General features: G+C 33.2%; 1 protein-coding gene across 3 annotated transcripts in view; it reads left to right on the top strand.

Moving 5' to 3' along the window:
- The window catches only part of LOC149537074 (PLAC8 family protein), a 183,655-nt gene that overhangs the window by 89,624 nt on the left and 80,868 nt on the right, over positions 1–13,163 (top strand). For all 3 annotated transcript variants that reach the window (XM_089807020.1, XM_089807021.1, XM_089807022.1), the window contains one exon: positions 3,435–3,615. In XM_089807020.1, coding sequence (XP_089663146.1) covers positions 3,456–3,615 — 160 coding nt within the window. In that variant the 5' untranslated portion in view covers positions 3,435–3,455. The remainder of the gene's footprint in view (positions 1–3,434; positions 3,616–13,163) is intronic.

Raw genomic sequence — 13,163 nt, 5'->3', positions numbered from 1 at the left:
GCCAAGTGTTTGACAAAATGTCAAACAACTAAATAGCGAAGAAATTGGTGTTTGTCAAGGTTATAACCAATTGGGGTTATTACATGAACTTGTCATCATATGCTGATTGCTGCAATGGTGGTGTTGCCATGAATATTCTTTATGTGTGAGGTGACATCCACATAATTATAATAAACTTTAAGGACCATATTACCTTCTTTTTGTCATGAGGGAGATAATCGATATCTAACTCTCTCTCATATCAAAATCTTTGTTGTGCCTCTTGATGCTTTTTAGGAGAATAGTCTTATTGATAAGACATCACAATTTTCCCTTGATACACTCGATGCTTTATTAACTCAAATTATCACCTTGAAATCTTATTTGCTATGTACTATTTGCTACTAGCTATCCTCTAACTATTTAGATGAGCTCAAGGTTGAAATGATAATCAATTGATATTTAATAATTACAAAGGAAACAAAGCTTCTTAAATAGAGATTACAAGCAAAATTTCTAAAACAGGAACAAGATATTGAAAAGAAACATTTTAAATGAGAACTATGAAATTGACAGATGCTATCTGAATGACCATTATAGAAATATTACATAATTACTTTAACAGCCTCCCTCAATGGGCATTTTAATAACTATCCTACACGACAGTAGATGCAACTGCAGGTCATTTGGCCATGAACACATAGAAGGCTGCTCACTTTACTTCAGAATGGTCTGTGACATGAGCCTGCTATGGAGACCCTGCCTAGTGCTGCAAAACCTTTGGGATATGATTAAATTTAACATACTCCTTCCATCATGATGTCTAGTAACAAAGCTATCCCTCTCGTTATTCAGAGACACTGAGATCAACTTAAAAAAACCTTCACAATTCTGGAAAACGCTGATTTTACCAAAAAGTGTCAAAAACAGCAACACAATTGTTTAAAAAAATCATCAAGAACTATTACAGAAGAATACCGTTTTCCATATAAATCCTAGGTGCAACCCAAATCAAGTTACAAGATAAAATTGTCAAAAAAATACTGTTGTATGACAGCACCAAACTCTTGGTGTGATGTGGAAATCACAAACGATTTTGTGGAAAATTTGGTAAAAACCTTTGTTTTGTGGGAAAAACGCTAAAACCACATACTCAGGAATCTGGAGAAAAACTGCCATGATTATTTTTGAATTTTTTTTTGCAAAACCCTTCCATGATTTTTATGTGGAAAAAAAATCAGGAAAACCTCCAACAAGAGAACCCATGATTTTTTATGACAAAATCGCAAAAAGCCTTGCAGATTATATAAAGGAAAGCTGAAGAAACCACAATTTTTTCTCATAAACAATAGTGAAAAAAAATAAACAGCTAATCACAATTTTTCTCATAACCTCATGATTTTTCATTAAAGTTTTTTTGTAAACTTTTAGAAATGCATTCCAGTCATTGAAACTACAAATTTTGAAAATTCACCAAAAGATAACCTATGGGCATTGATACCATGAAACGATAATTGATTGATATTCAATAATTACAAAGTTGACTAAAGTTCCTTAAGTAGAGATCACAAGCAAAGCCTTTAAAATAGAAATTTAAGACTGAAAAGAAACATTCTAAATAACAACTAACTACAAAACAGAGAGGTCCTAACTGAATGATCATTGGAAACATTACATAATTACTTCAACAAAGCTCTGCATCCCTTGACCACATGTGATTTGTTGCTATTGCATTATTAGGGTAAAGATGGGGATATCACAATTGGTTAGTAGATTCTTTAAGTTATATCTGCCTTTAATAAAGCCAATTTATAATAATTAATATATTTAATATATATGTAAATTTCAAAATTGAATTCAATTATGAAATTATTTGACAAACTTTGTTGTTGCCTAACTTAATCTGAACATTAAACCCAGCACAAGGCTTATGATATAGCTTGTAAGAGAAGCCTTACCTTTCATACTTAGCCACTTAATGCTGCTCTTGAAGTTTTGTCTTGTCTCACCGTTGCCGATAAATTACTCTTTCCAACAATAAAACATATGAACTTGCTGATATCTGTAATAGGATGCTGTAAGTTAGGTGTTGGATAGTGAATGCATGCATTATGGTAAATCTGTGTCAAAAACTATACCTACCAATATCATATGGATCAGATGCTTTAAGCATTATTTGAGGACAAGAGCTACAAGCTATAGTCTTGTAACATTGTCTTTTCACAAGTTTTTTTTCTGTAATATATCAGTAGGCCTCAGACATAGGAGATATACTTTCTCTGCCGTTGTGCCTGTTCAGCACTTTGGAGCTTTACCTTTCTACAACAGTGATTTCTATTTGAAGACATTGTATCTAATATTTTATCCAATGCTTTACCAACTGCCAAAGAAAGTCCTTGTAACTTCTGAGAACTGGGAGCTCACTGCTAATAAAAAGAAACTGTTAGAAGTTGAGTTTGCTGTCAATTTGGTATAAATCCAGATCAAGTTTTATTAAGGGAATTTTTGAATGCGAAGGCAATTCCAAATATCTTATGATCTTACAAGGTCAACCCCATTGCCATCCCATGGTAGCATTTTCAACTAATTGCTATGGACTTTGTTCAATCAATTTTACTACTGTTTTGCAATAGATGTTCAGACCTTAAATTTATTCAGCAGCTTTTAATTTTCAAAAAAGCTTTTAAATAATAATTATTCTATTTCTGGATTCATGCAATTTTGCCATTTTCATTTCTTTATCTGTTATATTCTGGCCTTGTTTCAAAGTATTTAGGTTTCAAAATGCCCACATTTTATGTCTTAGATATCCTTCACCTTTTCTCGTGTAATGCACAAATGTACTTTTTCCCAATTTTTTCTGAGCTTTGGTCTTGAAGAAAAACATGAAATTAGCATTATGGGATGAACTCTGGCTATGCTTCAAGTTCTTGTCATTTGTTAGAATCATTGAACAGATAATTGGAATTGTCTAATCAGATCAGCAGCTAATTTGGTTACACTGTGTTGCAAAAATGATTGAACTATTTGCAGAAACCATGTAGCTCTATGTGTACATTGTATGGCTTGTTTTATTACTGACACTGAATGTGCCTGTCTTGAAATTCGGTATGTTTGTTTTATATTTCTGACCTTGTGATAGTAAACTGTAGTTTTCTGATGCCTTTTGATAACTTATCCCATTTCCTTTTTCTGTTTTACTGTGATTTTATCCTCATGTATCATATATGGAACATTAAGTTTCAAGTTTCGGAATGAAATCCCCTTCAACTTCTTTAATTTCTAATTAGGGAGTACGTTCAAATTTGGATGTTTTTAGATTAGAGGTATGCTAGATAGATATGGGTGCAAGTAATGGACTTTGTGGGTGCAATAAATATAATAGGGTATTTTTTGGTGCCTTCAAATTATCTTTATATGTCAGATACCTTGATGATAAAATTTCTTGATGGCAGACTCAATCCTATTGAAATACCATGAAGGAACAAGGCAGTTATACTCCTACAGATTATGTTCTTGCACCGCACTCAGATGATGACATCATCGAATCTCTAACAACATCTGCTTATCAAATCCAACATCATCCATCGCTGTGGTCTTCAGGAATCTGTGCTTGCTGTGACGACATGCAAAGCTGTATGATCTTTCTTTTCTTCTAAGGAAGTTTTAAGGAAATTAATATGGTAGGCTAAGACATAATGATGAGAGAGGGTATGGTCAACAACCTAAGATGTCTAAAGATTTTGTCTACTTGCATTAACATGAAAAAGGAACCCAACTTGTGAAACCTGCTGCTATTTTGATATAGAGCATGCCAAAGTTGCAGTCCGTAATATTCTCCTGATTAAAACTAGATGAGAAGAATATAATCTTACCTTGAATTGATCATTATGTTAGTGCTTGATCATTATGTTTGTTTTTTGGCATAATAATACAGGCACCACTTTTCAAATGAATGGTCCTGACTATTCAAATGTGCTTTTATTAGTAAGGACATCAGACAGGAATAGGAAAAAATTTAAACTCTTAATGATTTAATCAGGTGGATCAATTGATAGTCAGTTCTGGGTGCAGGGGATGATAGGAGATGGATTGGATTTTTTCGATGAATTGACTATTTAATGAAGTAAAATTTACAAATTGCAACTATTTGAACAACAGTGTGGTTTAATTTTTTTTCTTTCAAAGTACATTAAATGTTCAAGTAATCACATTGACTATTTTTAATGAGTTTTTTATTTAAATGACCTTACTCACTTTCATTGGTAATAGGTATGAACTAAATGAACCCACATGATTTACAGAAATTTCTAAGCATTTGTTAGTATGGAAGAGGAGCAAGTATTAATAAAAATCTACTGCTTTGAACTTTACATCTTTAGTCTCTTTCTTAATTGATAAAGCTTTTAGGCTAAGTTGCTCTGAGTTCCTGAGACAGGACAATTGGGGGACAGTATAATGGGTTTCTAGGACTGATTTTTTTCCCCAGGATAGGGGATGGCAAGAATGGCAGTGTGGATGGGTATATAAAAAATAGGGAAAAGTTAAAATATATAGGGAAAACTAAAATTTCAAATATATTCATATGATAACATTGATAAATCTGAAAGCATTCATCATAGGCATAAAAATTATACATAACAATTGAGCTGAAACTTGAATTAAGAGTTCAAATTTCAATTTTATACATTCATAATTTGTAATGTCCCCATTCCGGGTCCATTATTATAGATGATTTTTAGTTGAATTGTAATATTAATAATATTCTTTTACAATATACTCATTAATTCTGTCACTACCTTTATATTCTGATAGATACATATCAGATTGAAAAATCTGATTGTATATATTCCTTTTCTTGTACTCTTACTTCTCAATATCTGACTTCTAAGTTCTCATACATCTGATATATATATATATATATTCGATAAATAAATCTGTATATATATATATATTATCAATGTTCTGATTGTTGAGATTGCCAAGGTCTTCATTGAACACCTCAAACCCGATCTGTTCTTGTTATCGCTGATGACGCGTATCCTTGATTTGGCGTAGTACTCCAATTGCTTCATTCTTTCGACGCTTGGGATAATATGCATAGTCATCCCTGAATGCTTTAATACTTCATTTCCCATGACTCGTGATTGGCCAATCTACCATATATGTTTTCGTCTCCCCTTTAATATTCAATGTTTGCCAGGTCTGACTTTTCTTCCGGCTGTCTTCACTGTTCCAATCTCTGTCCAGAATTTCTATATCCATGTTGTCTGTATTTTTCTTGTATCGTTGATTGGGAATATGCTTGTTTTGTTCTGTGCAAGAGCCTTGTTTATGTTCTGCAACCCACTTGTATTTATTCAATCTTCTTCAATTATTCCAGCTGTGTATACCACGTTCCTTAACTACCATGTGACTACTATCTGCGTGGATAATTTCCCCACCTCCCCTCATTGATATTTGAATTTCCTATTATATGCCACCAAGAGGAACCTTGTGACTTTTCATTTAACAATCACATCTCTTCATTTAACACTAGCATATCTTTGGCTAATGAATTTGACTTCTATAGATTATACCTTTCCCGTATCATAATCATTATCCATTATCATAATCATTATCCTTAGTCTGTTATCGGCATACTCATTTCTGATCGTAAATGTGGTTTCCGCTTTGTATTAAGTGATCAAATGTTAGTCTATGCAGTGGTATGTCTGTCTAAATTGACTGTAATCAATGGTCTTACAATTCCAATATATTGTATCGACTGCTGCTATGGTTCCACTTTTATTGGTGTCTTTGTATGTGGACTGTGTCTTACAGACAAGATATTTCATGGTCCAAACATGAATCAATAGTTTTAGTAGTCCTTTAGGGTCGATGACATATTCTGCAAATATTCATCCTTGATATTTATTGTTTTGAGTCTGTCCAAGTATAATGGGCAGCATAGAAACGATCCTTGTTGACTAGGAGCACTCCTGAGCTGAGGTCTCATCATTCTATTTTGTCGATGGATTAATATTCAGAATTAAATCACATATCTCAGTCTTTGAGAACATATATAGATATGATAAGGGAAATTGTGCCTCATACCTTAGTGACCGAGTATTTATTCTTAATAGAATATGGAAGGTGAATTACATTTCTCCCATAATGAGTCATCTTAAAGTATTATTTTAATAAGGGTTCTTTCATATTATTATTACCATATTTATATATACTATATTATTATCTGATAATAATAATATAACAGCTACGATGTTCTTATAATCATTTACAATAAGATTAATCATATTTATTGTTATTATTATTATATTATATTATAATATAATATTAATATATTTTAATATTTAATTTTTCAAAATAAAACATTCTTTATCCATTTTATTATTATTTTATTACATTTATTATTAAATTCTATTAGAGGAAAATAAGATTAATCATATTTATTGTTATTATTATTATATTATATTATAATATAATATTAATATATTTTAATATTTAATTTCTCAAAATAAAACATTCTTTATCCATTTTATTATTATTTTATTACATTTATTATTAAATTCTATTAGAGGAAAAAAGGGGACATGACATAATCTCATACTCAGAGATACAAATTTTTTCCTTTCAATCTCAGATCACAATTACAATAAATTAGTGATCTACCTTCCAAACTTAACATTGACTGGCATAAGAACAGCAAATTGTTTGATACAAGATGCAACTAATATGTCCCTCCAAGGTCTTGAGGAAACTATACACCAATGCTCTCCAAATTCTCACCTTAGCAATAAATCTCTTCCCTTATGAGTAGCAGATATATGAGCTCATTGCATCCTTTAATTTGTACAAAATATAGGCTCCAGTGCTGAAGGTTACTGTATTGCAGACTTTACTACGTCATACATAGTACTGAAAGCAAGCTTTTCATAATAACTAATTCCATTAATTGAGTTGATTTATATCAGCATTTCACAATAAAATTGTCATATAAGAATATAAGATTTTAATAGATTATCATAGACCTGGAAATGTTTTCTAAAATCTGGTTGTTACTTTTTTGGTTTTGCTTCTTACTGATGCTAGAGGCGACCGGCCTTCTCTGGCTGTCTCCAGGATGGTCTGCCATCTCTGAACCACACCCTTGCAGTTTCCACGTTTCGGAAATGTTCCCTGACTTTTTTGTCTGACTGGGAACTAGGAAATGTTTCCCTCCATCTCCTCCTCGGTGCAGTACCCATTTCCGAAATGCCTCTAATTTGGGTGAAAACACATGCCTGGATTACACTGCTTTTAAGCAATGTGATACATTATAAGCCTTCTGAAACTCAAAACTATTATCAATATAAAATAATTCTATATTCAAATTTGTAACTAAAAATATTGTTTCAGACTTTTAAGTCATTGGAATTTTATTATTATATTAGATATAGTTTACCAAAACAGAATATTGCATTATGTGCTGAAGCTCTGGGTAGTATCTGTGGAAGATTGTAGCTGCTATAGACATCTTTATATCTGATTTTGCTATATGTTGGAAATGAGATAATACCTATATATTGTGTTTACAACCAGAGAAGATAATTAAGATATTTATTTGAGATAATATCATATGAAGAAACATGTGTCATGCATCATGGTAAGAGGCATGCGGTTGGAAATATGAAAAGACATGTTCTAGAAATTGAAGAGACCTTCAGCTGTGAGATGAAGAGTCTCTCTATTCTTTATATATATTGTATTCAGTGCAAAGCATCGTACTGGAACATTTAATTATCAATGAAAGAGATATTTACAGGTCTGGCTGAGTTTTTCCCTTCAAGTGGAAAGGTCTTCCCGGGATAAATCTCGTGTCTTCTGTACCTATTTTGTTCTTCTCTATTGCTGTTTATCCTTATTTTTTGGCAAAACAATAACCCTAGCAAAATATAAGATACTAATGCAAACACTAGCAGACATGTTACAACTGAACAACCGAATATACAAGTACATCCCAGTAGCTTTTACATTTCTGCCATTTCTGCCATTTGTCACGTAGGTATGAAGAGGAGGTATAATCATGTCTGGATCTGGATCTTTAACAAAAGGCTGGTAACTGTCCTTTATCCACAATACCTTCTTCAATCACTGTTTTTGCAATCTTTTCTCCATAAAATTCTCCAGCAATTCCAATTTTTGTGCAGATTATTACTTCCTTGTGGGAAGGTGTAGGGTGACTTACTCTCTGCTTCATGAACTATTGTTAGACCTTTCTTGCAACAGTTTCATCAAATGAACTCTGGGAATTTCCAGTAGCGTAGAAACATGAAACAACACCAATTTACTATGGAACTCAGTAAGATGCCTCCTTTTGTCCTGTACAACGTCTTTCTTCCTTTTCTTCCAAATAAACCAGAAATTTCATTTGTAAATTATAAGCACAAGCCAAAACTTATTCTGTTCAGCATTGAAGACATCAACATGACCGACAAGAATTTCGTGCCCAGTAAAGCTAAGATTCACATTCCAATCTACAGGCAAGCCGAAGAATACTGATCATATTGCCAAAGCATGTTTGCAATAAAAAAAATCTTCAGCAGTTTCGGCAATGCAAACAACTCACAAATCCTAGTTGGTAGTCTTTGTGTATGTAAAATATTTCCCACAAGAAGTTTTTTGAGAATAAGAAGCCAACTAAAGCAGGCTTTGTTTGGTTCTGCATAGTTATTCCATATATGCAAAAGTCTATTGGACAACTAAGAGGCAGGTCAATCAAGGTTCAAGGATTCATTAAGACACTCATATACCTTTCCTGAGCCAGTCAGCATCATATAGCATTAGTTAACAGAGCTATCCTTGAAGCCTGATCCATCTTTCCATCAAATCTCATTGAATAGAAATCGCAATTGAACATAAGAACCTGCAGGTGATCGCAGGAAATAACTAATTGCAGCAGAGTGGCAGATGATACTCCAATAACACTAACAGCCCTATCGGCTCCAGACAAATAATGCAGATCTCTGTGGTAGTGGCGCTGCCTCTGTGACTGAAACCCTGAAATAACAGCACCAAAATGCAAGGCAATGACGCCTCCTGAAACAGAGATATTAGGCACCAAATGGCAGTAATGAGAAACCAATCCCCACACAAAGAATCGTACTGTAATGGCATTGTTAACTGGAGCCCGATTGGGTCTTTGTGGGTATCTGAAAATGCAAATCCAAACACTGAAAGAAATGCCGCCCAGCCTGTGTAAATGGTGGTAAAGAAAGCATCCACTTACAGAGATATAATTACGTCTAGAAATCAGTGAATGTGCACGCCAATAACAGAGATGCTTGGCATCTAAAGGAGAGATTACTTATGCCCAAATAGTAGATATTTAATTGGACGCCCAGCTTCAAATGAAACCAGTAATAATGGTGCCAATGATTGCAACAGTAAACCACCTTCTAGTCACAGAAAAGTTACAGTAGAGAAGACACCCAAATCAGATTGAAAAAATAATTCAATTCACAATACCTCAGCAATGAATTGAATGTGAAACCCAGATTCAAAATGCAATTCCAATTTGCCATACGACAGCAGCAAATTGATTCTCAAATCAAGAGGAATCAGTCCCCAAGAGAATTCACGCTTCAAAACCCTCATAAGAAATTATCAAAAGCAATAGTCAAGAATGAATCTATTTGCTTCATGAAGCCTCTTTTATAATGCAACTTGGCTTCTCCTATACACCTTTCATTAAAGTTGCTTCATCAATACACCTTTCAATTAGAAGCTTCCATCTAACTACTATTTTAAATAAATAACTCTCAAACACATGGCTTCATGAAGACACTATTCACTTAAGAGGCTTTTTCAACACACCATCAAATTCTAACACTTATATGATAAAACTCATTTATTAAGATAAACTTAATAAACAACTTGTAATGTAGAGCTTCACGAATTTACCCAATCAATCACTAAAGAAGCCAAACCACGTAGTGCCTCAAGTTTCAACTGCACTACTAAAAATAGGAATTGCCCACATTTTACTTACTATAAATAGCAGCTCAATCAACAGAGACCTTCAAATCACATTGTCAGCTCACGTGGGTCGCAATAAATTGACTAAGCCTCGCTACAGGATGTTGATGTATAGCGTCTGTAGAAGTAATTTGTCATATGCAAATCTTTATCATACTTATCTGATAATCATTACTATGGTTCTCTCTCTCTCTCTCACACAGACACACATATATACATATACATATACATATACATACATACATACATACATACATACATACATTTATATATATATATATATGTGTGTGTGTGTGTGTGTATGAGTTGTTAATGATTTCATGAACATGCTATTGATACTATTGACAGCAAATTAGGTATTGACAGATTGCCTTGTAATATTATCGATGGCAGTAATATAAAGGCATTGCCAACTGCTTGTGTTAAGCGGTGTTTGTTTAGTGTTAAACTTATCATTAGTTATGCCCCGTAGAGGCATTGGCCACATAGGGTCATGACTCTTCGGGTCATAGCCGTTGCACAACTTATATATGTGTATTGCAGATCGATGGGAAAGACATCTATCCACGGCATCTCAGACCCAGCAATCTGCATCACAATCATTATTAATACTTTCAGTACTTCTCCTCTGTCATCTAATTTGTAGGATCATTAACCTATACAATAAATATTCCATATTAATCAGCAACATACAGAGAAGGAGGTTCAGCATATAAGCAATTCAAAGATCACCATTATTTGAAGGACGACTCTGCACTACTGAGGTACAAGTAAGAGCATCTATTGTTCTTATATTTATTGTAATAGTTTTATCTATCAAAGATCCACAAAACTTAACATGGTATCAAAGCCATTCTGATAAGAAAAGCTATTACTCAGAATAAAATCTAAAATCTTAGATTTCTAAAAAAGGCTAAATTATATTATAAAAATGGTGAATCATGTGAGACTAGAGGTGGAAGTCTATAAACTTTGTAATAATCAAAACCTAGCTCTTAGTCATGAAACTTCAAATTCCACCGAAATTTGGCATAGGAGGCTAGGTCACCTTCACTATCGTGCATAGGAAAAATTGTAAAAGGTTTACCTAATCTCAAAACTGATCACTTAAGCATTTGCAAAGGATGTGCTTTAGGCAAAAATACTAAACAATCATTTCCTAAAAGTGTTAACAAATCTAAATCCATTCTTGAACTGATCCACATTGAGCTTTGCAGTTCTATGTCTGTGCCTTCTCTTAATGGGTGCTACTTCTATGTAATTTTTATTGATGATTACTCCAGAAGAACTTGGATCTATTTTCTGAAATAGAAAGAATAAGTTGAAGTTTTATCAAAATTCAAAGAGTTCAAAGCCTTAGTTGAAAATTAGTCAGGACAGAAAATAAAAACTCTTAAGGTCAGACAATGGAGGTGAATACATATCTGATATTTTAAAGAATTTTTGCATCGCTGTTGGGATTAAGAGGAAGTTTTCTATGCGTTATAATCCTCAGCAGAATGGAGTTGCTGAACGTAAAAATAGATCAATTGTTGAATCTGCCAGAGCAATGATGCACAATCAAAACCTTCATACTTCTTTTTGGGCTAAAGCATCTAACACTGTAGTCTACATTCAAAATAGATGTCTGCACTCAGTATTAGAGAACACCACTCTAGAAGAAGTATTCACAGGCATTAAACCTGATCTAAACCATCTAAGAATATTTGGATGTCCAGTTTATATCCACATTCCTAAATAGAAAAAAAAGAAACTAGAACCTTCTGGAAAGAAGGCGATACTTATTGGATATAGTGAAACAACAAAAGGATATAGGGTCTTCATTACAGGTTAAAGAACAATTGAGATTAGCGGAGATGTGAAATTTGAGGAAGATATTGCCTTTAATATTTCTAGAAACAGTGAAGAATCCGTTACTAAATCTATTCCCGAAGTAAATGAAAATCAACAAGTAAAAATTGAGAGGGAGAATGATATTGAACCATCCTCTTCCACTATGTCTAATCATGAGGATTTTGAAAATGTCAACAATAAAATGAGGCCACTTTGGGCTAGGAAAATGATAGAAGAAAATTAGGTTGAACCTAATGAAGTGATTCGAGAGAGCAAAAGAACAAGAAACCAATCGTGTTATGTTGCATTATTAACTAAACTTATAAAAATAGAACCTTCTAGTGTTAAAGAAGCACTTTCAAATCAGTCTTGGAAAGAAGCAATGATTGAAGAATATAACTCTATATTAAAAAATGATGTATGGGATGTTGTACCAAGACCTAAGAACAAATTAGTTGTTTCTTCCAAATGGCTGTTTGAAATTAAACATGCATCTGATGGCAGCATCGAAGAGTACAAAGCCAGGTTTGTAGCATGGGTTTCTCACATAAAAAAGACATTAATTATAAAGAAACATTTGCTCCAATTGCTAGATATACTTCAGTCAGAACCATCTTGGCTATTGCAGCATCCAAGGGATGGAAGGTTCATCAAATGGATGTCAAAACATTGTTCCTTAATGGCAAAATTGAAGAAGTCGTCTATATTGAGCAACCAAAAGGATTCAACACTCATGATAACAAAACTCATGTTTGTAAATTAAAGAAAGCACTTTATGGTCTCAAACAGCCTCCCAGAGCATGGTATGAAAGGATAGACAACTATCTAATGAAGTTAGGATATTCCAAAAATGAAGCTGATCCCAACTTATACTTCAAAATAGATGGTGATGATATGATTATACTTGTGTTATATGTTGATGATTTGTTGATAACAGGTGAGGAACATCTCCTAAAGAAATGCAAACAGGAACTCACAATAGAGTTTGAAATGAAAGACTTAGGTCTACTTCACTACTTTCTTGGATTAGAAGTGTGGAAACAAGATAACTACATTCTTCTGAATCAAGGAAAATATATAGTCGACATTTTAACAAAATTTGGAATGATGGAATGTAAACCAACTACTACTCTTATGGGAGTAAATCTACACAAGTTGAAGGATGATATGATCAAATCGGAACCTACAGATTCTTCTTACTATAGACATATTATTGCATCTTTAATGTATTTGGTGAATACTTGTCCTGACATATGCTATGCTACTAACATATTGAGTCATTTATGTGTGCACTAAAGAAGATACATCTACTTGCAGCTAAATATATTTTGAGA

Source organism: Cupressus sempervirens, chromosome 10 (genome assembly GCF_028749045.1).
Source record: "Cupressus sempervirens isolate cs-2001-9-10 chromosome 10, ASM2874904v1, whole genome shotgun sequence".
Lineage (NCBI taxonomy): Eukaryota > Viridiplantae > Streptophyta > Pinopsida > Cupressales > Cupressaceae > Cupressus > Cupressus sempervirens.
Note: the sequence above shows the minus strand (reverse complement) of the source record. Positions and strands in the feature narration are given on the sequence as shown.